Source organism: Pongo abelii, chromosome 10, assembly GCF_028885655.2.
Source record: "Pongo abelii isolate AG06213 chromosome 10, NHGRI_mPonAbe1-v2.0_pri, whole genome shotgun sequence".
NCBI lineage: Eukaryota > Metazoa > Chordata > Mammalia > Primates > Hominidae > Pongo > Pongo abelii.
In genome coordinates, this window is record NC_071995.2 from 46621481 (window position 1) to 46647693 (window position 26213).

The 26213-nt window shown below is 49.6% G+C and overlaps 1 protein-coding gene across 1 annotated transcript; it reads right to left on the minus strand.

The window, feature by feature from the left end:
- Positions 1 to 702: 702 nt before the first annotated feature.
- On the minus strand, positions 703 to 9429 carry RND1 (Rho family GTPase 1). The gene is made up of 5 exons (XM_002823167.6): positions 9196 to 9429; positions 8269 to 8356; positions 5527 to 5636; positions 4516 to 4650; positions 703 to 1803 (listed from the first exon to the last, which is right to left on the minus strand). The coding sequence occupies exons 1-5, from the start codon at positions 9313 to 9315 to the stop codon at positions 1558 to 1560; spliced, it is 699 nt and encodes a 232-aa protein (XP_002823213.1). The 5' UTR covers positions 9316 to 9429; the 3' UTR covers positions 703 to 1557.
- Between the last annotated feature and the right edge of the window lie 16784 nt (positions 9430 to 26213).

Below are 26213 nucleotides of genomic sequence, written 5' to 3' on the forward strand. Positions count from 1 at the left end.
TTTGGCTTAGTCTGTCCACCTTCTATGTGGGGTGGGATCTCAGCAGCTTGGATCCTCTACTGATGATTTCATCCAACCTTTTTCTCTCCTCTAGACTCTCCAGGGCAGAGGTTCTCAACCCGAATTTTTCCACAGGGGTCATTTAGCAACGTCTGGAGACATTTTTGGGTGTGATAGCTGGAGAGTGGGGTGCTGTCTTCTAGCATCCACCAGATCAGGGACACCGCTAAACATCTTGGGCTGCATAGGACAGTCCCTCACAACAAAGCATTATCCAGTCCAAAATGTCAATAGTTCCAAGGTTGAGAACCCCTGCACCCCTGCTCTAGGGCTAAGGAGCCCTTCCTTGGTTTAGTAGGTCTTGCGTGGGGCTAGGGCAGGGGGATGGGGGAAGCGAGAAGCTCCTTCTTGGAGGAGCTGGGGAATGGTGGAGGCAGCCCCTCTGCAACCCACAGAAAGGGCCCCAGGACAGCTTTTCTCTCATTATCATCAACCAAAGGGCTCAAGCACAGTGGCTCATGCCTGTAATCCCAGCTCTTAGGGAGGCAGAGATGTGAGGATAGCTTGAGCCCAGGAGTTTGAGACCTGCCTGAGCAATATAGCGAGACCCCATTCTCCACAAAAAGGAAAAAAAAAAAAAGACACACAAAAAAAATGCCAATTGTAACAACTAAAGAAAACAGAAAAAAATACGGAGCCAAATTCTTTATATGTATTATATTTTTCATTAATAAATAGGTTTTCTTCATTAAACACAGAACATATAACAGATTGAAACACTCCCTCCCTCCCCCCAATTCCAAAGACAAGAGTCTATAAAACAAATGCCAGCTGTACTGCCCTAAGGGCAGAAAAAGTCTGGTGACCCCCACCCAGCCCTGCCCCTGCAGCACCACCACCCCCACACTCTGCAAGAGAAGGGGGTCTGGGGCTTCTCCCTTGGACCCTGGGGACTTAGGTGAGAAGCATGTGAATGTATGATGTCACCTCTCCATGAGGCATGGGCTATGCAAAGATGAGGTTTCCTTCTCATTGGCTCTGACCAGCTCCTGCACTTCCAATTGCAGTTATGAAGCACCTGGGCTAAGCCCCCAAGGGAGCTGCCGCTCGGCGGCTTCCCCACTCTCCATTGCTGCCTCCTTAGAGGGGAAGGGAAGGGCTTAGGGACCCCTCCCATCCCCTGACCTGCATGGAAACGCTGTGTGGAAGAGGCATGATGCTGAAGGTGAGGCTGCTGTAGGCCCCCAAGCCCATGAGGCCAGCATGCCCCCCATCCCCCACAGCTTTCCTTCCTCTGGAGCGGGGGCGGGGCACTGGGGTAGTCGCCCCTCCACAATCTAGTGCCTGGCTTGGGGTATGATGGTTCTCTCTCAGTGTCAGGTCCTCATGCCGGGCCTGGCTCCTTCCTCGCCCCATTCCTGTCTCCTTCCAAGCCCTCACCGTGGCCATCTGAAAAACTCATGTCCAGTGTCCTAAATTGTCTCATCCTCCCTCTCCCCGTGCCTCTGCACCCCAAGGGAGGAAGTAGGGGGTTGTCTCCCCCCTCCAATTTCCACTTCACATAATGGAACAGCTTTTGGCCTTTTCCTTCTTGAAGGTAGAAGAGATGAGTTCAGAGCGACTGGGGAGGTGGAGCAGTCGTTTGGAGAGGCTTCGGACAGGGCTCTTCTGGGGCAGTGGGCTAGGCTTGTTCAGACACAGCATGGATGCCATCCGAAAGATGCTGTGGATGCTCTTTTCTGAGGTGAAAGCCGAGCCTTCCAGGTAGATTTCTGCACCCAGCTGCTTCGCTATTGCACAACCCTGCAGGAGGGGGTGAGGGCATTAATGCAGTGGGCCAAAATGGTTCTGGGACGCTGCCTCTGTGTGTCACTCCCCAGGGCCACTCCAGAGGGGACCCAGCTGCCAGTCTCCAAACACCACCCTCTGCAGATTATTCGATTATTTTTTCTTTTTTTTTTTGGCATACACCCTGTCTGATGATGCCTCTTTTTCTTAAGACGATGCCTGACTGCACATTATAAATCATCTGGAATACTCTTAAAACTGTATTGATGCCAAACTAAATTAGAATTTCTGGGGATAGCTGGGGCAGTGGCTAGTGCCTCTAATCCCAGCTACTCAGGAGGCTGTGATGGGAGGATCACTTGAGGAGGCCAGGAGTTCAAGACCAGCCTAGGCGGCCGGGCGCGGTGGCTCACACCCATAATCCCAGCACTTTGGAATTACAAAAATAAATCTCAAAAATAAAGATAATAATAATAAACAGTTTTTAAAAATGTTTAAAAATTCGCTGGAAGTGGGCACACAACTATAGTCTCAAATACTAGAGAGGCTCCCTTGAGCCCAGGAGTTCTGCACTGTAGTGAGCTAGGATCACACGACTGCACTTCATTCTGGGTGACAGAGTAAGACCCTGTCTCCGGGAAAAAAAAAAAAAAAAAAGGAAAAGGAAAAAAAAATTCTGGGTATAGAGCCAAGGCATTAGTATTCTTTTTCTTCTTCTCCTTTTTGAAACAGAGTCTCGCTCTGTTGCCCAGGCTGGAGTGCAGTGGCGCGATCTCGGCGCACTGCAAGCTCCGCCTCCCGGGTTCACGCCATTCTCCTGCCTCAGCCTCCTGAGTAGCTGGGACTACAGGTGCCCACCACCACGCCTGACTAATTTTTTGTATTTTTAGTAGAGGTGGGGTTTCACCGTGTTAGCCAGGATGGTCTTGATCTCCTGACCTTGTGATCCGCCTGCCTCAGCCACCCAAAGTGCTGGGATTACAGGCGTAAGCCACCGCGCCTGGCCGGTATTAGTATTCTTAAGAGCTCCCCAGGTCAGGTGCAGTGGAGGCCAAGGCAGGTGGATCACCTGAGGTCAGGGGTTCAAGACCAGCCTGGCCAACATGGTGAAACCCCATCTCTACTAAAAATAACAAAAATTAGCTGGGCGTGTTGGCGGGCACCTATAATCCCGGCTACTCGGGAGGCTGAGGCCGGAGAATCGCTTGAACCCAGGAGGCAGAGGTTGCAGTGAGCTGACATCGCACCACTGCACTCCAGCCTGGGTGACAAGAGCAAAACTTGGTCCCCGAACCCTATGCTCTCATGCACATAAGAAATTATCCAGGGGTCTTATAAAAAATGCAGATTCCAGGCCAGGTGTGGTGACTCACACCTGTAATCCCAGCACTTTGGGAGGCCAAGGTAGGAGAATCACTTGATGTCAGGAGTTCAAGAACAACCTGGGAAACATAATGAGACCTTGTCTCTACAAAAAATGTTAAAGATTAGCTAGGCGTGGGGCCCATACCTATCGTCCCAGCTACTAGGGAGACAGGAGGGAGGATCACTTGAGTCCGGGAGGTCAAGGCTGCATAAACAACTATTGTGCCACTGCACTCCAGCCTAGGCAGATCACACTTTTTTTTTCTTGAAATAGAGTCTCACTCTGTTGCCCAGGGATTACAGGTGTGCACCACCATACCTGGCTAATTTTTTGTATTTTTTGTAGAGTCGGGGTTTCACCACGTTGGCCAGGCTGGTCTTGAACTCCTGACCTCAAGTGATCCACCTGCCTCGGTCTCCCAAAGTGCTGGGATTACACGCATGAGCCACCACACCTGGCCTTTTTTTTTTTTTTTTTTTTCTTGAGACAGAGTCTCTCACTCTGTCACCCAGGTGGGAGTGCAGTGGCACGATCTCAGCTAACTGCAACCTCTGTCTCCCAGGTTCAAGCGATTCTCCTGCCTCAGCCTCCTGAGTAGCTGGGATTACAGGTGCATGCCACCACAACCAGCTAATTTTGGTATTTTTAGTAGAGACAGCGTTTTGCCATGTTGGCCAGGCTAGTCCTGAATTCCTGAGCTCAAGTGATCCACCGGCCTTGGCCTCCCAAGTGCTGGGATTACAAGCGTGAGCCACCGCACCCAGTGCCCCTCCTCCTTTTCTTTTTTTTTGAGACAGGGTCTCACTCTGTCACTCAGGCTGGAGTGCAGTGGCATGATCACAGCTCCTTGCAGCCTCAACCTCCTGGGCTCAAGCGGTCCTACCACCTCAGCATCCTGAGTAGCTATGACTACAGGCACTCACCACCATACCCAGCTATTTTTTTTTTGGTAGAGACAGTCTTGCTTTGTTGCCCAGGCTTATCTCAAACTCCTGGGCTTAAGCTATCCTCCTGCCTCAGCCTCCCAAAGTTCTGGAATTACAGGCATGAGCCACCTTGCACCTGGCCTCTTTTTTTGTGTGTGTGAAATTCTAACGAACACCTCTAATGATTCTAATGCAGGTGGTCAGAATACAATCTTAGAAATGTGGGCACACACAGGAATAACTCACCTGCTAACTGATAGCATACATCTGGGTAAGCAGGTGCCCACCACCTCTCTCCAGGTGACTCATTTGCTAATTATAACAGCAATTCTCTCTTGCCATAGTGGAAGAATTTGAGCCAGGGCCATATTTCAAGCTGTCTGCCTCTAGCCTTCCTCACTCCACCCCACGACACGCACTTGCGCAAGCACACACCTGCTCATAGGAGATGGGCGCCTGCTTCTGGTGGGACAGCTCCATCAGAGTACTCAGGTCTGTTCGCAGGTCTGTCTTGCAGCCAATGAGCAAAACGCGGGTGCTGGGACAATAATCTAGGATTTCTGTCCTCCACTGAGGGGTCGAGCAGGAAGAAGGGTAGGAGAAGGAGGAAGGAAGGAGAGTTAGTGGCAGACAGATACCAGGAGAAGCTTGGCTGGCAACGTCACACACATCACCTCACTTATCACCAGCCCAGTCCTCCCTCTGAGTCACAGCATCACCGTTGCACTAATTACATCATTTTCCTGCCCATGAGGCCTTTGGGGCCCCCAGAGTGCTGACCCAGGAGCCTGTTCCCCCAGTCTATGGCCCAGTCACCAGAGAGGGCACAAGGGCAATTCTCCTCCCACTGTCTGCCAACCATACAGGCATGGATCTGCCCCCTCACCCCAAAGGGCCTCACAAGTCCAGAATGCCAGGGGGAAGCCAACCAGTCTCTTCTCAAGGGAAGAACATGATCCCAGCATCTTCTATACTATGCTAGATATGCAAGGTTTCCTAGGACTCCTCAGCATTGGCGGATCTGCCCAGACCCAAGTATTTCATACCAGCAGCTCAGCTCAGACCTGCCTGGCTTGCCCATTCTCAGTGGGACTGGGATCAGGGTCCACAGAAGCTGCCTCCAAATGTCCCATGCCTGACCCTCAGACCGTATCACCTAAAGGTTCTCTGACTCTCCATCCTCTGCTCCCTGAGTCTTCAATACCACCCTCCCCTGCGGGGCCTCTGGCAAGGCAGCATGGGATAACAAAAAGGGCGGGAGGCAGCGGGGTAAGGAGACCCAAGTTCCAGTCCCAGAGCTGTAGCTAACGGTGTGGCCTTGGGCAAATCTCTTCCTTCCCTGGCTTCCGTTTCTTGATGTTATACAAGAGGGCATTCATGACAAGGTCCCGATTCCTTCTTGGTCCTCATGCTGAGTTAGAGATTAGAGAGTTGATCTAGTCTTACCTTCTTGAGTGCACTGTCCACTGTCTCTGGACGGCTGATGTCAAAACATAGTAATACTGCATCCGAGTCACTGTAGCAGAGTGGACGGACATTATCGTAGTAGGGAGATCCTGGTGTAGGCCAGAAATAGCTGATGGTGAGCCATGGTGTTTTCCCTCCCCAATAGGCCTAAGCCCTAAAGCCCTGGGAATACCATCCTTGATCCCTGAGGATCCACCCATCTCCCAGGGAGAATGTGCTGCGGCTGGAAGCTTGGGACCTGACCGCCTGCCAGAAGGTCATGAAAGAATATCATCCCCCTTAGTCCAGAAAAAGGGAAAGAAGACAAAATAAAGTGGGTGGAGTATAATTTGGCCCTGTTTGGGTCTCCTACAGCAGGCTTAATTGGAGATCTACTAGTTTTCTGAGTCCCAGAAGATGCTTCCAGCCCTGTAGAGAGACAGCGCTTATTTCAGGGTTCCTCTCTTCTAGAGCCTGCCTGCTGCCCAACTTCACTCCCTTCTGCTCCAGGGTCTCCCCAGTGAAGAGACAAACCTCCTTGTTACATAACCTGGCTGCTGCTTTTCCATGGGGTCAGAACTTTAGGAGGCTAGCAGGGGAGGGAGAGAATCAAGGGTTCAGTGCCCCACTTCTTCACCCACCCAGATCGGCTTACACTGAAAAGGGCAAAAGGAAGCTGTACCTCCTGACCGCCCCCCCCCCCCATCTCAGGAAGGCAGTCTCAAAGACAGCAGCACCGATGGCTGGGGATTCAGAGGCTAGAGCAAGAGTCCTTCATTGGGAGGGAAATAGGCAATGCAGACCCAGGTGGTCCCATATGGGAGAATGCTAGGGGCTGAGCCTACCCCTCCACCCTGGGGAAGGAGCAGTAGCGGATTTGGAACCCAGACAATCCGTGCTCAGAATAGCAAGCAGCCCCTCTCCCTGCACCGCAATCGCCATGGAAACGGGGGAATCCAGGCTGGTGGGGGGATGTTGGTCATTAAAAAAAAGGAATACAGGGGAGTTGGGATAGCTGCCTGCTCCTTTAGCAAGCCTCCCACATCCCTTTCTGAGGTGGGGTCTTACCACTGCAGCACTAAGGAGCGGAAGCACTGCAGCACTGGGGAAGGGGGAGGGGAGGAGGCCTCCATTTTGGCTCCAAGCAATCCCCCTCCCCTAAGACTAGCAAGTAAATAATGGGAACAGGGTCAACCCTGACCCCAACATTGGGGAACCCTATCCCACACACCACGGCCACTTCCTCCTTCCTTATGGGAACCTAATCTGAAAGAGGGAGTTTGAGAATAACTGACAGCCTTTATCCTTTCGGAAACTGGGGGGTGGGGGTGTGACACAGGGAATAGAGACAACACTTGCTGATTTTCCATGATCTGGTTTGGGATTTGAGGGCTGCATTCTGACTGTCGAAGGAGGGAGGACGTGGGGGGAGGGCGTTTGGGCGGTGGTAGTGGAAAGAGATGAGCGGCAGTAAGATTCTGGGAAGATTGGAAGGTGGGAGGGTACAGTAGATGAAAAACCAAAAATTATACCTCATGCAGTCAAGCTGCATTCTAGTCCGATCTAGCCAGCATAGCACAGCCCAGGAGAACCAGAACCCTGCCTCCCAAGCCCTGAAACTGCAACAGGGAAAAGCATACCAGATTGGGGAATTTTTGTTTGGGGAGGAAAGGCTCATTTTCTTTCTAACCATTCCCTAGCCCCAATCTTTTCAGACCTCAGAATTAGAGCATGGGAACAACGGCTGTTGGAGGAGCAGGACAGCATATTTATTATATGTAGCAGGAAACACCTAGTGATTTATGGTCTCTTTTTAAACTCAGCCTGAATATGCATTTTTGGGGAGGGGTGGATTTTATTTTCTTTCTCTTATTCCCGGCTTTTACTCCTTAATTATGACTCTGAGCCAGTCTATTGAAAAAGGTCGGGGGTAAAGAGATAATGGGAAGGGGTCAGAATCAAGGCAAAGGATAGCCTAGCACTAAAGGCTTGGGGCTGAGAGGCTGGAAAAACATTGTTTCTACATTCTAGAGAGACAGGGCATATTCTACCTCACCCCAGTAGAGGGAAAGCAGTCAGAGCCAACCTCCCCTCTGCCCTGCCGGCCACTATTCACAACTGACTATGCCCTATATTAAGCCATCTCCCCCACCCTCCAAAACATCGATGATATCGCTTCATCCCCGAGCTGCAGCGGTGTGACGAGTGGGGCTGGGCTGCGGCAGGAGGACAGCAGTGGCCCAAGATGGAATGCAGGAGACAAAACTGAGTCTGAGCAATCTTTCCCCAAAGCAGACTTGTCTCCTCGCCCCAACCACGCTGCCTCCAGCAGCACTGCCACTTGCCTCTTATTTGGCTTTGCTCTGGGGAAGTAAAAGGTGTGTGTTTGTGCGTGTGTGTGTGTGCACGCGCACGTGTTGGGTGGTAGGGAATGGAAATGGAGAAGTCCTGTTTTACTGCCCACCCCCAGGACTATTTATAGGTCCCTTCGCCTCACCATCCCAGCCCTCTAAAGGGTGGAACTAGACCCAGGGAAGAGAGTGGCTCCTGGGGTTCACCCACTCTGCACCCTTGGACCATGCAACTGAGTCGACCAACTGTCAGCCCTCCCCACAACTAATGAGTCTTCGGATCCTCTTTTTTCACTTCTCCCCACCAAAGGGGAAAACAATTTCTAAAAGACAGCAGCTACACAGCAGACCAGTGGGGGTGGGAAAGGGGCATTTGGAGCCGAATTCTTACCTGAGGTATCCCAGAGACTAAGCTCCACCCTCTGTTCCTCTGTCTCCAAACAGGCTGTGTAATTTTCGAACACGGTGGGCACATAGGTCTGTGAAAAGAGAGGAAACATTCACCCCGGGAACCCCTACCCTCAGATCCCCTGGTTAGTGCTGGCTACACACACACTCACCAGAGAGGCAGTAAAGTCACAGGAGACAAGAAACCAGAGGAGATGCCTGGAGCAGGAGGGAAGGGACTGTGGAGGACCAGGCACTTTGCTCTGCAGCAGTGAGAAATGTGAATGACACCCCCCCCCCCACACCACCGCACCAGGGGTAAGCCCCCCATATCCTAAGCGATCAGGGACACACACACACACACACACACACACACACACACACACACACACACACACACACACACACACACACACACACAGATTCCTCCCATCCCCAGATTTGTGTTTCCCAATTTGAGAGAGCCACAGGCCAAAGCCAATCCTAGCTCATCTCCTCTCAAACCACTCCCGGCCAGGTGAACAGAGGGGCTGCAGAAGCCTGCTTGGAGGCACAGGCATAGAGCCTTTGAGGAGCAGGTGAGCGGATAGGCAGGGATTACGTCAAGAAGAAACTCCAGACTCTCAAATGCCTCCAGTGCCCTCTCCTGAGAGCAGACTCCAGGGACGCAGGAAGGTGGAGGGGATCTGATGGGTCCTCTGGGTGAAGAGGTGAGGAGGAGCCAGCGGGGCGGCAGAAGTGGAACAGGTCTCAGGGGAAGCTAAGGCAGGGCAGTCCTCCAGCCAAAAAGCAGCTGAGGATGGTAAAGCCTCAGAAAGCGGCTGAGGATGGGCTGGGGCTGGGGGAGCCACGTCTCCTGGGCAGGTGGAAATCTACCCCAAGGCGGGCAGGCAGGGAGAAAAGCCGGCCAGCGGGCGGGCGGGCAGCTCACCTCCGGATAGCAATCCTTCGCTAACACTTGCAACATCGCGGTCTTCCCACACTGCACGTCCCCGACCAGAACGAGCTTACATCTGGCCACGACTGGCTGGGGGGCCCGTCTCTCCTTCATGGTTGCAGTGTCCGCGGGACTTGAACTTCGATTCAGAAGGGAGGGTTGCGCCAGGTGCGTCTCAGCACCCCAATCCAGCCAGATTCCCTGCCTCCCTCCGACTGAGGATGAGGCCGGCACAGCCGCCTTTTATTTCTCTGGCTGAGCCAATCACAAGAGGAGGCGGACTCTGTTACGCCCAATCCCTGAGGTGGGATTCCCTCCAACAGCCAATGGATCTGAGGATCTGAGTCAGCGCCCCCTTCCTCCCTTCTCTTTCTCTTAAAGCTGCACCGTTGTTTCCCCCTGAAAGGGGATTCCCACGTTGTTTTGCATTTGTATTAGGAAGGGGAAACGGTACTGGAAACAAAATGAAATGATCTGGAGTGTCTACCAATAAGTGTCAGAAAAACAAACTAGCCATGGAAGCAGGAAGTGAGGTCAGGCTGGAGTTGCAGGGACTGTCCCGGGTGGGTTAGAAGAGCAGGACCTGCTTAGACTATAGACAGGTGTGTGTGTGTGTGTTGCGGGAGGGTGGGGGAGGTGGCCCAGAACTTCTCTGACATTTTTTTTCTTTTTTTCCTTACATCTTTTGTTTTAAGTAGAGACAGTGGTCTCACCATGTTATCCAGGCTGGTCTTGAACTTCTGGGCTCAAGCAATCCACCTGTCTCAGCCTCCCAAAGTGCTGGGACTACAGACATGAGCCACAGCGCCTGGCCTGATGTCTGACTTTTTTGTTTTTTCTAATTCGCATCCAAACCAGTTCTTACTTCCCTTTATTTCCCCTCCCAATATCAGCTCCTGCTGTACCTCTTTTATTTATTTATTTATTTATTTATTTATTTATTTATTTTGAGACGGAGTTTCGCTCTTGTTGCCCAGGCTGGAGTGCAATGGCACGATCTCAGCTCACTGCAACCTCCACCTCCCGGGTCCAAGTGATTCTCCTGCCTCAGCCTCCCGAGTAGCTGGGATTACAGGCATGCACCACTATGCCCAGCTAATTTTGTATTTTTAGTAGAGACGGGGTTTCTCCATGTTGGTCAGGCTGGTCTCGAACTCCCAACCTCAGGCGATCCGCCCACCTTGGCCTCCCAAAGTGCTGGGATTATAGGCGTGAGCCACCATGCACAGCCTGTGCCCCTTTTAAAGTCTTCTCTTCTTCAAGAATCACCTTCACCACCAAAGAGAGAGAGAGAGAGAGAAAGAGAAAGCTTTCTAGAGTCATCCAGAAAAAAAACACACAGCACCTGACCCAGTGATGGGCAGAGAGAAATGAGGGACTCTGGCAAGTGGGGGTGAGAGAGAGGAAGAAGACAAAGCAAACACAGTCACTGTTTGGCCAGACAGCCTCTCACCCATGCCTAGCAGAAGCTGCTTAGGGGTGTTTGTTCTGCGGCCTAGGCTCAGCTTCCTGGATGAATCAGGCACAGGTCCACTTCCATGTTAACGCCCACTGAAACTGACGCACTAATGTGTGTCACCTGGTTAAAGTCCAGACTGGGCCTAGGATTTTGGGATTAGAAGCTGGAGGACAATCTAAGGTTGAGATGAACTACATAACTTTTTTTTTTTTTTTTTTTTGAGATGGAGTCTTGCTCTGTTACCCAGGCTGGAGTGCAGTGGCTCGATCTCAGTTCACTGCAACCTCTGCCTCCCAGGTTCAAGCAATTCTCCTGTCTCAGCCTCCCGAGTAGCTGAGACTACAGGCGCACATCACCATGCCTGGCTAATTTTTGTACTTTCAGTAGAGACAGGGTTTCACCATATTGGTCAGGCTGGTCTCGAACTCCTGACCTTAGGTGATCCACCCACCTCGGCCTCCCAAAGTGCTGGGATTACAGGCGTGAGCCACCGCGCCCAGCCGAGCTTCATAACTTCTTAACAGCCCTGACCGGTGGGGCCCCTGTATTTTGGGGAGCCTCTACTAGACAGAACGATGGGCTGTCCACAGCTTAAATAAACCACTGATTGTCCAGGAATCAAGACCATACAAATAAGGACTCCTGGAGATTTGTGATTGAAGGAAGACCAACTTTGGGCAAAATTGGGAGTAGTCCCTTTACCTTGTCAAGCCCAGCGTCTCTGAAGTGTGACCTGGCCCTTGTTTCATCTGAGCTTTACTTTTTTTTTTTTTTGGATATAGAGTCTTTCTCTTTCACCCAGGCTGGAGTGCAGTGGCGCAATCTTGGCTCACTGCAACCTCTGCCCCCCGGGTTCAAGCGATTCTCCTACCTCAGCCTCCCGAGTAGCTGAGATTACAGGTGCCTGCCACCAGACCCAGCTGATTTTTGTATTTTTAGTAGAGTTGGGGTTTCGGCATGTTGGCTAGGCTGGTCGTAAACTCCTAACCTTAGGTGATCCACCTGCCTCGGCCTCCCAAAGTGCTGGGGTTACAGGCGTGAGCCACTGTGAGCCACTGTGCCCCAGCCTGAGCTTTACTCTTAATTCACAGTTGTTGCTGCCCCACCCAGGGATAGTTTCCCTGTGATAAAGGATGCTTGAAAGCCTTTCACAGACCCAAAGGGACAGATCTCTAAGAGTGAGATTTCTAGTGCCCACCACAGGCAGTAGGAGAGTGGATGTTGTTTTGGGAATACAGCCTAACCAGTGTTCCTCCAGTCAAACCTCGTGGCTCTGGGGCCAAGGCCTACACCTGCTCTCCACCCATGTCCTAAGCTCCATTCACTTCCAGGGATGGGGAATTGCCTGAGGGAAACTTCAGGGTGGAAAGGCGTTATCCAGGTGTTGCCATTAGCTGGCTGCCGTCTCTCCCAGGCTTTCTGAAGGTATCTGCCCTTTACCTCCTCTCATCCTCCATCCTCAGATAATGTTCTGTGGATAGAATTTGTCCTCTTCTTGCCCTTTTCCAGCAGCCTGACAGCTTCTGTGAGCTGTCTCTAAGTGGGGTTTGGGAGAGTTCCAGGAACAGCTGTAAGATCATAGACTGCCTCAATCTGGAGTCCTTTCCCTCAGCCTGACCTTCTCCTTCGGTATCCTCCTGTCCCCTACCTTCAATCTCATCTGGACTTAGTTCTGGAAGCATCAGTAGAGTTCCCATGCATCTTCTTTTTTTTTTTTTTTTTTTTTTTTTTTCCGAGACAGAGTCTTGCTCTGTTGCTCAGGCTGGTGTGCAGTGGCACAATCTCTGCTGACTGCAACCTCCGTCTCCCAGGTTCAAGCGATTCTCCTGCTTCGGCCTCCTGAGTAGCTGGGATTACAGGCATGTGCCACCACGCCCAGCTAATTTTTGTATTCTTAGTAGAGACGGGGTTTCCCCATGTTGGCCAGGCTGGTCTCAAATTCTTGACCTTGTGATCCGCCTGCCTTGGCCTCCCAAAGTGCTGGGATTACAGGCATGAGCCACCGCGTCCAATCCCCCATACATCCTCGTAACCCTTAACTGAGTTCCCTCCAATCACAGCCCCACAGGTGTTAGCCTTCTCTCCATGTTCTCTACCAGCCTCCCCCTACACACACCATTCATCCACCACTCCAAATAAACTTTCAGAATAAGTAAAAATAATAAGTAAAAATTGTTCCTGCTAAGCAAACAGCTTCTTCTGGCTTCTAAGAACATTGCTATTCCTGAGCTCCTCCAAGACAGAAATTCTGAGAGCTGGTGCCAACACTGATACTTCCCTGGGTGGCTGCATTTCAGGGTCAAGTAGCAGAAGGCCGGCCCGAGCCATTATACAGAGCAGCCTCCACCATGGCTGAGGCCCAAGATGTGTCTCCAAAGGTATTTTGTGGGTCATATGTTTATGAGTTTTGGTGGAAAGGGTGTTACGTGTATGAAAGCGTGTGTGTTAGATCAGTGGGCAGGGAGGTAACAGGAAAAGGATGGAACTAAGGTTCAGCAGGTCTAGGCCTTGGACCTCGCTCTGCCTTTAACAAGCTGTGTGCCTTTGGGTAAGTTACTTCCCTCTCTGGGTGCCTATTTCCTTAAATGCAATGTGAGGGATTTAACTAGAGAAGGAGTTTTTAGATGTTATTTAGTTTATTTATTTATTTATTTATTTATTTGAGATAGAGTTTTGCTCTTGTTGCCCAGGCTGGAGTGCAATGGCACGATCTTGGCTCACCGCAACCTCCCCCTCCCAGGTTCAAGCAATTCTCCTATTTCAGCCTCCCGAGTAGCTGGGATTACAGGCATGCACCATCACACCCAGCTAATTTTTGTATTTTTAGTAGAGACGGGGTTTCTCCATGTTGGTCAGGCTGGTCTGGAACTCGCGACCTCAGGTGATCCACCCACCTTGGCCTTCCAAAGTGCTGGGATAACAGGCGTGAGCCAGCGCGGTTGGCCTAGATGTTATTATTATTATTATTTTTTAGCAGTTAGACTCGCTCCTCCAAATTTGTTTAAACCTCTTTTAAATAACTTTATTTCAAACTCCATAGCCAAGACCAGGTGTTGTGGCTCACGCCTATAATCCCAGGATTTGGGGAGGCTGAGGTGGGAGGATCACTTGAGCCCAGGAGTTCAAAACCAGCTTAGGCAATAGAGTGAGACCCCATCTCTACAAGAAAAATTTAAAAATCAAATAAAAGTCTGTAGCCAGATTAATACATTAAAGTGGCTCCTCCGGGCCAGGCACAGTGGCTCACACCTGTAATCCCAGCACTTTGGGAGGCCGAGGTGGGTGGATCATTTGAGGTCAGGAGTTCAAGACCAGCCTGGCCAACATGGTGAAACCCCATCTCTAACAAAAATACAAAAATTAGCCAGGCTGGTGGCGGGTGCCTGTAATCCCAGCTACTCGGGTGGGTGAGGCAGGAGAATAGCTTGAACCTCGGGTGGCAGAGGTTGCAGTGATCCGAAATTGCGCAACTGCACTCCAGCCTGGGCGACCGAGGGAGATGCTGTCTCAAAAAAACAAACAAACAAGCAAACAAACAAAAAAAGGAAAGGTGGCTCTTCCCTATCAAGATCAGAAAAATTTAAAACAAGGTTATAGTTGAAAACATTATGCCAAGGTGGAAGAAGCCAACCACAAAAGACCATATAGACTGTCCATTTATATGAAATGTCCAGAATAGGCAAATCCAAAAAGACAGAAAGTAGACTAATAGTTGCCTAGGTCTGTGGGGTTGAGGAGGAAATGGGGAGTGACTGAAAAACCATCGAATTGTGTAGTTCAAACTGGTGAATTCAGGGTAGGCACAGTGGTTCATGCCTGTAATCCAACACTTTGGGAGGCCAAGGCAGGCAGATCGCTGGAGCTCAGGAGTTCAAGACCAGCCTGGGCAACATGGTGAAACTCTGTATCTACAAAAAATACAAAAATTAGCTGGGCGTGGTGGCCTGTGCCGGTGGTCCCAGCTACTCCGAAGGCTAAGGAGGGAGGATTGCTTGAGCCTGGGGAGGTTGAGGCTGCAGGGAGCTGTGATCATGTCACCTCACTCCAGCCTGGGCAACCGAGTGAGACCCTGTCTCAAAATAAAATTTAAAAAATAAAATAAAATAAAATGAAGCTACTGGTCTGGATAATACCCTCTAGCACAAATATGTGTGTGTATACCACATGCTCAAAGTTCAGGGCTGCCCTATCTTTTTTGGTTCTGATTACTCTGATAAGTTCCCTATCTGGGACAGTGGCATAATATACAAAGATGTCCAGGGTTGTAACAAATTAATATTCATGCTGACTTGTACTAGAGAGTACACAAGCCCCATACTTTCTCTGCCCTAGGGATTCTTTGCAAAGAGCCCCCAGGCACGCTGCCACCTGCATCTCCCAGAACAAGGCCCATTATCCCCTTCCCTTCATATGACGCAGGTGCTCCACTCCTCAGTCGTAAGCACTAACTTGTGATCTCAGGGGTCTCTGGTCCCTGGCACCTGGGAACACCTGACCTTTTGACTGCTGATCTTTTAACTGAGCACTCTAAGACACAGTACTGCCTTGGGGGAGTTTACAGCTAAGCAGGGAGACAAGAAAGAAGCCGGCCAGGAGCAGTGGCTCACGCCTATAATCCCAGCACTTTGGGAGGCAGAGGCAGGTGGATCACTTGAGGTTAGGACTTCGAGACCAGTCTGGCCAACATGGTGAAACCCCTGTCTCCACTAAAATACAAAAATTAGCCAGGCGTGGTGGCACATGCCTGTAGTCTCAGCTATTGGAAGGCTGAAGCAGGAGAATCACTTGAACCCAAGAGGCGGAGGTTGCAGTGAGCCGAGATCATGCCACTGCACTCCAGCCTGGGCGACAGAGTGAGACTCCCTCTCAAAAAAAGAAAGAAAGAAAGAAAAATCTGCTAATTTTTTTTTTTTTTTTTTTTGAGACGGAGTTTCGCTCTTGTTGCCCAGGCTGGAGTGCAATGGCACGATCTTGGCTCACCGCAACCTTCGCCTCCCGGGTTCAAGTGATTCTCCTGCCTCAGCCTCCCAAGTAGCTGGGATTACAGGCATGTGCCACCACACTCAGCTAATTTTATATTTTTAGTAGAGACGAGGTTTCTCCACGTTGGTCAGGCTGGTCTCAAACTCCCGACCTCAGGTGATCCACCTGCCTTGGCCTCCCAAGGTACTGGGATTACAGGCATGAGCCACCGTGACCAGCTAAAATATCTGTAAAAGCACTTCAAAGCCTGGGCGCAGTGGCTCACATCTGTAATCCCAGCACTTTGGGAGGCCGAGGTAGGCGGATCACCTGAGGTCGGGAGTTGGAGACCAGCCTGACCAACATGGTGAAACCCCATCTCTACTAAAAATAAAAAATTAGCCAGTCATGGTGACAATTGCCTGTAATCCCAGCTACTCGGGAGGCTGAGGCAGGAGAATCACTTGAACCTGGGAGGCAGAGGTTGCAGTGAGCCAAAATCGTGCCATTGCACTCTAGCCTGGGTGACAGAGCGAGACTCCATCTCAAAAAACACAAAAAACAAAGCAAAAACTGGGTCTCAATTCATCGCCCAGCCTAGAGTGATGCAGTGGCGAGATCATAGCTTACTATAGCCTTAAACCCTGGGGCTCAAGTGATCCTCCCGCCTCAGCCTCCCAAAGTACCGTGATTAGAGGTGGGAGCCATTGTGCCTGGCAGACTAATTTCAATAAGAACACATGCCATGGTGGAACTGTGGCACATCCAATAAATTAGTGTTAGAAAGGACTTAGAATCTGAGCTTACATTTGGTGATCTGGGGGAGAGGTCAAGGAAGTGAGGCTTTTCTCAGGATTGGATGCTGGTCAGAAAGTGAGATATCCAGGAGGCAGAGGCTGCAATAAGCTGAGATCGTGCCACTGCACTGTAGCCTGGGTAACAGAGCGAGACTCCATCTCAAAAAAAAAAAAAAAAAAAAGAAAAGAAAAAGAAAGTGGAGTATCAATAAATCTTCTGTACAAGGTGGGAGGAATGAAGCAAGGCTAAGTGTGATTGGTAAAGAAGCAGCATTGGCCCATGTTAGCTTGGATGCATAGATGGTTGGTTATTCTTGTGGTTTGGACAATGTTCTTGTTTCTGTCTTTGTTCAGATATGATTACTGAGAGATCTTGTTTCTGTCTGGATCTCTCGAGGTCGGTCACAGCATTGCCTTGCCTGATGTTGGTATTCTGTGAAATGCTTACGAGAAAACCAAAGCATTGCTGAGACTGCCAGGCAAGTTCCTGGCTGCCGGGAGGTGCTTTCTCCTTCTCAGCTCCTCTTCTGCTCCTCTTCCTGGGAGCTGAGCATTATTACATAAGTGGTGAGAGAGCTAAAGGAAAAACAAAAAGAAGGAGAATTTTCCAGTAAAACTTTCTGGAAAAAGTAGCACTGAGCTATGAGGCAAAGCAAGAATAGGATGCTGAGAGGTGGGCCAGAGTACAGGGAATATTCTAGGAGAATGGGATGGCTTGGAAGCAGGAGAAGGAGGCCTGGGGAAGAGGACCAGTGCATGTGTGTGTATGCATGTGTGAATAGGAGGAGAAAAAAACAAAACAAAACAAGCCACCTGAGCTGGACTAAGAATGAGGAGGGAGGCTGGCCGCGGTGGCTCATGCCTGTATTCTCAGCACTTTGCAAGTCTGAGGTGGGCAGATCACCTGAGGTCAGGAGTTTAAGACCAGCCTGGCCAACATGGAAAAACCCTGTCTCTACTAAAAATACAAAAATTAGCCGGGCGTGGTGTGTGTGCCTGTAATCCCAGCTGCTCGGGAGGCTGAGGCAGGAGAATCCCTTGAACCCAGGAGGCAGAGTTTGCAGTGAGCTGAGATTGCACCACTGCACTCCAGACTGGGCGACAGAGTGAGACTCTGTCTCAAAAAAAAAAAAAAAAAGAAGAAGAAGAAGAAAAGAAGAAGAAGAATGAGGAGGGAAGACTGGAGCCTTCTCAAACTAAAAAAAAAATTAGGAGGAAGGTATGGAGGTGGCCGAGGATGGGGCCAGAGTGAAAATAGAGGAAGGGGCCAGGTACAGTGGCTCACGCCTGTAATCCCAACACTTTTGGAGGCCAAGGCAGGAGGATTGCTTGAGCCCAGGAGTTGGAAACCAGCCTGATCAACCTGGTAAGACCTGTCTCTACAAAATTAAAAAATGAAAAACTAGCCGGGCACAGTGGTGCATGCACCTGTAGTCCCAGTTACTCAGGAGGCTGAGGTGGGAGGATCACTTGGGCCCAGGAGGTCAAGGCTGCAGTGAGCTGTGATGGAGCCACTGCACTCCAACCTGGGTGACAGAGCAAGACCCTGTCTCAAAAAATAAAATTAAATTCAACAGCAACAACAACAACAACAAAAACAGAAGAAGGCGGTGAAGATAGTGGTGGTGAAGAAGCCTGTGTTCCGTCTGGTTCTGGCTGAGTTGGGGGTAGGGAATGGAAGCACAGAGAGGAGCAGAGGGCAGCTGAAGGGAGCTCAGAGTAGCCACACTTGGAGTCAGGAGACTGGAGACCACACATGCAGGCCTTCCTGCCTTCTCTTGCCAGTACCCCAGGGCTTGGCCAAGACTAAGGTGAACACTTGCTGGGTGAGTGGGAGAGAGTAATTCCAAGGCAGGAAAGGACCTCAGGAGCACAGAAGTGAGTTGGGAAATGATGTGGACCCTGAGCCAGGCCTACTTCCTCTTCAGTTCTCACCTCCTCATCCTCCCAGGTAGCAGCAATTCCCTCAGCCTGTTTTACCCTCTTTTTTTTTTTTTTCCTTCAGACAGTCTCGCTCTGTCGCCCAGGCTGGAGTGCAATGGCACAATCTTGGCTCACTGCAACCTCCACCTCCCGGGTTCAAGCAATTCTCCTTTCTCAGCCTCCCCAGTAGCTGGGATTACAGGCAGGTGCCACCACACCCAGCTAATTTTTGTATTTTTAGTAGAGATGGGTTTTCACCATGTTGGCCAGACTGGTTTTGAACTCCTGACCTCAATTGATCTGCCTGCCTTGGCCTCCCAAAGTGCTGGGATTACAAGCGTGAGCCACGGTGCTTGGCCTGTTTTACCCTCTTTTGATCCTCCTTCTTCTCACCCCCTGTGACAGCCTCCCTGGGGAAGCTCTTGCATCTACTCTCCTGGGCCCCTCTGGGAGGTCTTTCTTGATCTGGCAAAGGTGGACATAAGTCTAACCCTCCCCTGCCCACCCCTGGATTTCTCGCCTGCAAAAGCGAGGTAAACCAGCTATGGTAGGAAAATGGCTGTAAGGAGATTTAGTTTCTCTATTTCTAAATGGCTAGGTTAAAAACAAACACAAGAGGCTGGGCGCGGTGGCTCATGCCTGTAATCCCAGCTAAACCCCTACTAAAAATAAAAAATTAGCTGGGCATGGTGGCACGTGCCTGTTATCCCAGCTACTCCGGAGGCTGAGGCAGGAGAATCACTTGTACCTGGGGCGTCAGCGCAAGACTCTGTCTCAAACAAACAAACAAACAAACAAAACACAAGAAACCACATAGATAACGTTCATCCTCTGCTTAAAGTCTTCCTGTGGCATCAAGTCCACTTTTTTTTTGAGACAGTCTCACTCTGTCACCTAGGCTGGAGTGCAGTGGCTTGATTATGGCTCACTGCAGCCTCCACCTTCCGAGCTCAAACAATCCTCCCACCTCAGCTTCCCAAGCAGCTGGGACCACAGGCGTGCACCAGCACACCTGGCTAATTTTTGTATTTTTTGTACAGATGGGGTTTTAGTATGTTTCCTAGGCTAGTCTCGAACTCCTGGGCTCAAGGGATCTCCCACCGGGGCCTCCCAAAGTGCTGCGATTACAGGCCTAAACCACTTTGCCTAGCTTTTTTTTTTTTTTTTTTTTTTTTTTCAATGGAGTCAGGGTCTCACTCTGCCAACCAGGCTTGAGTGCAGTGGTACGATCATGGCTCACTGAAGCCTCAACCTCCTGGGTTCAATCAATCTGCCTATCTCAGCCTTCTGAGTAGCTGGGACTAAAGGCATGAGCCACCATGACTGGCTAATTTTTTTAATGTATTTTTTGTAGAGACAGGGGTCTCCCTATGTTGCCCAGACTGGTCTTGAACTCCTGGGCTCAAGCAATCTACCCACCTCAGCCACCAAAAGTGCTGGGATTACAGGCATGAGCCACCGAGCCCAGCCATCAAATCCATTTTGAATAAAATCCAACTTCTTATCATGGTTCCTAGAGCCATACATGACTTATGCTTGCCCCATGGCTGACCTCATCTCCTGCAGTTCTTCTCTCTCCAGCCATATTGAACTTTTAAAAATTCCTCCAATAATGGCTTTAAAACTTTTCTGTTCACAAGTCACAGTCAGAAATACATATTATATCACAATCCAAAACATACACTCATGCTATATTTAGAGATATAGATATATCAATATATATCACACCATATATATCTCTGCATGCATATATATATATATGTCTCCTAAAGTTTCCTCAAACATTTACCTTTACAATGCATTCTGATATTTTCTTTTCTACTTCTTTTTCTTTTTCCTTTTTTTTTAAGACGGAGTCTCGTTCTGTCACCAGGCTGGAGTGCAGTGGCTCACTGCAACCTCCACCTCCCAGGTTCAAGTGATTCTCCTGCCTCAGCCTCCCAAGTAGCTGGGACTACAGGAGTGCGCCACCATGCCCAGCTAAATTTTTTATTTTTAGTAGAGATGGAGTTTCACCATATTGGCTAGGATGGTCTCAATCTCCTGACCTCGTGATCTGCCCGCCTCGGCCTCCCAAAGTGCTGGGATTACAGGTGTGAGCCACTGTGCCTGGCTACTTCATTTTTTGAATGTTTGTCAGGACTCACTACATTGATTCCACTATCCACTGTGCTCACGCACCAAGCTTATACTCAGGGCCTTTTCACTGGCTGTTCCCTCTACCAACAATGCCCTTCCCCTGACTGCCCCCATTGGCACCTTTTCATCCTTTACATCTCAGGTTAAGTGTCTCCTGTCCAGAGAAGTCACCTAGCCTGAAGTAGCCACCTGATCCTTCTCTTTCATGTTCTCAGTATGGCCTTTATCACTCTGATATTTTTCTAGTTTATGTTTTTTGTTGACCTATTTTTTTGTTGATTGTCTTTCTCCCTCATTATGATAAGGTGGACTCTGTAGGTGCAGTGACCTTCTCACTTTGGTATCATACCTAGAACAGTGCCTGGGAATAGCAGGTACTTGGTATTATTAGTAGACTGTGGGAATGGGCCTAGTCAAGACTCTTGCTCTCTTTGGGCCTTGGCATTCTCCTCTATACAGTGTGAGGTTGGAGCCACTCCCCAAGAGCCCCTCCAGCTCTATCAACCCAGTTTTCCAAGAAGCACCAGAGGATGTGCTCCAGAAACCCAGCGTTGGGCCAGTGGGTGGGACAGAGATGGCCAAGCAGTTAACTGAAGCCAGATACTGAGAGGAGGCCTTGCTTCCAGGCTGCTGAAAGCCAAGGATATAAACCCAGGCACAAAACAAAGAATGGAAAGGCAGAACTGGGGCCAGCCAGACATCATGAAGACAACCGTGTTGATGTACTTCCCGTGTGCTAAATGCTCTGCCTGCATTGTCTCATTCAGTGCTTGGTCCTCTGAGGGTGGAAGAGGTGGTACCAAACATCATGATGCATTCTGGCTCTGGAGTCAGCCAGATCACATTCAAAATCTGACTACAACACTTGCAGAGGCAGCACAGGTGGAGAATGCAGGCTGGGGCCACAATACCTGGGTTTAAATCCTGGCCCTGCCAGTTACTACTTATATGACTTTGTATGACTTTGAGTAAATCACTCAACCTCACACTGTGCTTTTTTTTTTGAGTTGGCGTCTCACCCTGTCGCCCAGGCTGGAGTGCAATGGTGCGATCTCAGCTCACTGCAACCCCTGTCTCCTGGGTTCAAGCTATTCTCCTGCCTTGGCCTCCTGAGTAGCTGGGATTACAGGCTCACGCCACCATGCTCGGCTAATTTTTTGTATCTTTAGTAGAGACGGGGTTTCACCACGTTGGCCAGGCTGGTCTCGAATTCCTGACCTCATGATCCACCCGCCTTGACCTCCCAAAGTGCTGGGATTACAGGTGTGAGCCACCATGCCTGGCCCTCACTGTGCTTTCTTATGTCTTTTTTCTTTTTTTCTTTTTTATTTTATTTTATTTTATTTTATTTTATTTTATTTTTGAGATGGAGTCTCGCTCACTCTGTCACCCAGGCTGGAGTGCAGCGGCGCGATCTCAGCTCACTTCAACCTCCACCTTCCAGGTTCAAGCAATTCTTGTGTTTCAGCATCCCAAGTAGCTGGGACTACAGGTGTGTGCTACTACGCCCGGCTAATTTTTGTATTTTTAGTAGAGATGGGGTTTCGCCATGTTGGCCAGACTGGCCTTGAACTCCTGACCTCAAGTGATCTGCCCACCTCAGCCACCCAGAGTGCTGGGATTACAGGCGTGAACCACAGCACCCAGCGTTAGCTTTCTTATGTCTTAATGGGGGTACATTCATTGCATTAACTCATGCTCTTTCCAGCACATCTCTGGAAAGCTTTCCTGGGGATTAGGAATGCTAAACAAACTTGGAATCTCCCATTGGCTTCCATCCTACCTGACCCTGTGGGCTGCTGGCCTCTGAGTACAGTTTGCCGGTTGGAAGGCTCAAAGCTGAGGTCTGAGTCCAGGGTTCAGCACTTAACTAACTTGTGACCTTAGATAAGCCACAACCTCTGGGAGCCTCAGTTTTCTCACAAGCACTTAGGATTTTCTGTGCCAGGGTTTTATCCACAGCTGGAAAGTTCTGACAGCTAGCCTCAGTCTCCCCTACCTCAACACTTTCTCTTCCCTGAAGGAGAGAAAACAGAATTGCCACAGAGAGCCCTAAATTCTGTTACCATTAAGAATCTTGGCCAGGAGTGGTGGCTTGGCCAAGATTCTTGATTCCAACACTTTGGGAGGCCGAGGCGGGTGGATGGCTCGAGCCCAGGAGTTTGTGACCAGCCTGGGCAACATAGGGAGACCTTGTCTCTACAAAAAATAAAATAATTAGCCGGGCATGGTGGTGAGCACCTGTGGTCCCAGTTACTCAGGAGGCTGAGGCAGGGGGATCACTTGAGCCCAGGAGGTTGAGGGTGCAGTGAGCCATGATGGCACCATTGTACTCCAGCCTGGGTGACACGGTGGGACCCTGTCTTGAAAAAAAAAAAAAATCTGCTGGGCTTGGTGGCTCATGCTTGTAATCTCAGCACTTTGGGAGGCCGAGGTGGGTGGATCACCTGAGGGTAGGAATTCAAAACCAGCCTGGCCAACATGGTGAAACCCCGTCTCTACTCTCTACTAAAAATACAAAAATTAGCCAGACGTGGTGGCAGGTGCCTGTAATCCCAGCTACTTGGGAGGCTGAGACAGGAGAATCACTTGAACTGGGGAGGTGGAGGTTGCAGAGAGCTAAGATCGCGCCATCGCACCCCAGCCTGGGAAACAAGAGTGAAACTCCATCTCCAAAAAAAAAAAAATCTTTTTTCCTCTTCCAGCTTTCTCCAGGTTGAATAATTAAAATCCTTTTTTTTTTCTTTATTTTTTTTTTGAGACAGAGTTTCACTCTTGTTGCCCAGGCTGAAGTGCAGCGGTACAATCTCGGCTCAGGTTTAAGTGATTCTCCTCCCTCAGCCTCCCAAGTAGCTGGAATTACAGGTGTTTGCCACCATGCCCGGCTAATTTTTGTATTTTTAGTAGAGATGGGGTTTCACCATGTTGTCCAGGCTGGTCTTGAACTCCTGACTTCAGGTGATCCTCCCGCCTTGGCCTCCCAAAGTGCTGGGATTACAGGTGTGAGCCACTGCACCCAACCAAAAAATCCCTCTCTTGCCCTCAAAAATCTAATTCTCAGTCCTTTCCCACATCTCTCCTTTGCCATCTCCCTGTATCACCTGTGTCTTCTGACACTGACAACACCAAGTCCAGCTTCAAACCCCTTTGGCTGGGGTTTGAACTGAATTGAGCAAGAGGGCTGAGAAATAACCCTGTGTCCCTTAGACCTCTCAGATCCAGGGAATCAATGGCTCCATTCCTGAGGTCTTTGCCACCTGAAAGGCACTGTGCTAAGTGCTGTTGGGGCTTAGAAACCAATATCCCAAAATACAGTGTTTTGTCATGCTGAACTGAAGAAGCCTCAAGGTCTCTCTGACCCTCTCCCCACCCATCGTCTCCCAAAGTGAACTTCCTTTATCTGCCTAAGATCCAGACCCACCAAAAGGAACAACTGTTTTTTCTTCCCCTCTCTGTAAGAACAGGAACCTAAGTAACCACACCTGAACAGACCCTTTTGCAAGATAATGCACAGGTAGTTTCTGTTCCCTGGATGTATTCCTTCTCCCTAGAAATCTCCTCAACAGAATTCCTCTTCTCCTGCCGCCCATCGTCTGTTTTGCCAGGATGGGATACAAGCTCCTGAATCCCAGCAGGGAGTGGGCAATCACTGTGATTCTTCTCAAGTACATGTGTTAAATACATTTGTATGCTTTTCCTCCAATTAATCTGCCTTTTGTGATTTGATTTTTCAGCGAACCCTTAGAGGAAGAAGGGAAAAGTTTCTCGTGGCCCCTACAGTGCCCTCCTTGCATGATCTCATATAAACCTTTCTGCAACTCTACTAAGTATAATACTATTGTATCAATGATGAAACCTAAACATAATTGGTGGGGTACAGAGTTCTAGGTTCATCTGACTCTGTTAGGGAAACAGCATAGGAGAACCAGGGTGACACCATCTTAAAATCAACTCCATATTAAAACTAGCCAGGCATGGACCAGGCGCGGTGGCTCACACCTGTAATCCCAACACCTTAGGAAGTCAAGGGGGGCAGATCACTTGAGGTCAGAGGTTAGAGACCAACCTGGCCAACACGGTGAAACCTCGTCTCTACAAAAATACAAATATGAGCCGGACATGGTGGCAGGCGCCTGGAATCCCAGCTACTTGGGAAGCTGAGGCAGGAGAATCAGTTGAACCTAGGAGGTGGAGGCTGCAGTGTGCTGAAATCATGCCACTTACTGCACTCCAGCCTGGGTGACAGAACGAGACCCTGTCTCAATAAATAAATAAATAAAAATAAAACTAGCAAGGCACATTCCTTGCCAGTCACAACCCATGGTCATAAGATGTTTATGGCTAAGGAAGCAGCTTAATAATGCCTGCAAGGACAAACTCCTATCACAACAGAATGTCTAGATACCCTGAGACTGGATAACAATTATGCTTGTAAGATAGTCATGGTTATGCTTTTATGTACTTATGCCCTAAAAAAGTAATAATAATAAGGATAGTTTTCTTTAAATCAACAGAATAACACAATTTGCCATGCTATCGGCCCACCCATATGTAGACATAGCTTAGTTTTTACATAGATAAGACCCATATATAAGAAGAGTTGACTGGGCATGGTGCCTCATGCCTGTAATCCCAGCACTTTGGGAGGCTGAGGCAGGCAGATCACTTGAGGTCAGGGATTTGAGACCAGCCTGGCCAACATGGTGAAACCCTGTCTCTACTAAAAATACAAAAAGAATTAGCTGGGCGTGGTGGTGCACACTTGTAATCCCAGCTACATGGGAGGCTGAGGCAGGAGAATCACTTGAACCCGGGAGGCAGAGATTGCAGTGAGCAGAGATCATGCCACTGCACTCAGCCTGGGTGACAACAGTGAAACTCAGTCTCAAAAAAAAAAAAAGAAGAGTCGGCACATTCCTCCTCTTACTGCTTTCTAAGGATGCCCTACTCTGTAACTGAGTAGCTTTCAATCAACTATCTCTTCTCACTGCACCCTGTGGCTTGCCTTGAATTCCTTCCTGCACAAGAGCCAAGGATCGTCTCTTGGGGTTTGGATGAGGACCCCTTTTTCTGGCAACAACTTCACAGCTCGTTTGAATCAGGGTGCTACTGCAGTGGGACAAGCCAGAACCGCAGGGATAGACTTGCCTTTTCTGAAACAAGGGGAAAATGTCACAGTGGGAAAGGAGGAGGAATTTCTAGAAGGGAGACAAGATAAAAAGGATAAGGAACCCAGAGACTCAGAATTGTGTCACAATCTGCACATATCAGTCCAGCCTGGGTGGGGATATACTCAGTACTGAGGGGACAGGAGAGACAGAGAGATGGAAGGAGGGTGGGGTAAGTCTGGGAATTCTCAACAGAAGATAAGGATGTGTGCTGGGGGGTGGGAGTCTGGGAACAGGAGACAGGATTGAAGAAAGGTCAGGGGAAGAAGAGGCCCCACCCCCATGCCTGCGGAGAACCGAAAGATCAGGAAGGTGCTAGCGTGTGAAATGTGTTTATTTTTTCCAAAGGCTAAAAATACAGTGAAAAGGAAACACACACACAAACTAACCTAACCAGAAATGGGGAAAAGTGGTCACAGCGATGGCTCAGAAATCTGAGACAAGAGTTTCAGGAACTGGGATAACTCAGTGACCTGAGCTTGGAAATTCCACCCCATGACGAGTCTCTGGAGAGCGACTGCTTCCCATCAGCGTCTGGAGCACTTTCCAGCAGCCTGAGGTGGA

Coding starts and splice junctions, on each gene's coding strand:
- RND1 (XM_002823167.6), bottom strand. CDS start 9,315: ATGAAGGAGAGACGGGCCCCCCAGCCAGTCGTGGCCAGATGTAAGCTC. Junction 5,637..8,268: donor TAGTCTCTGGGATACCTCAG/GTAAGAATTCGG, acceptor GGCCTACACCAG/GATCTCCCTACTACGATAAT. Junction 1,804..4,515: donor CGCCCATCTCCTATGAGCAG/GTGTGTGCTTGC, acceptor CCCCTCCTGCAG/GGTTGTGCAATAGCGAAGCA.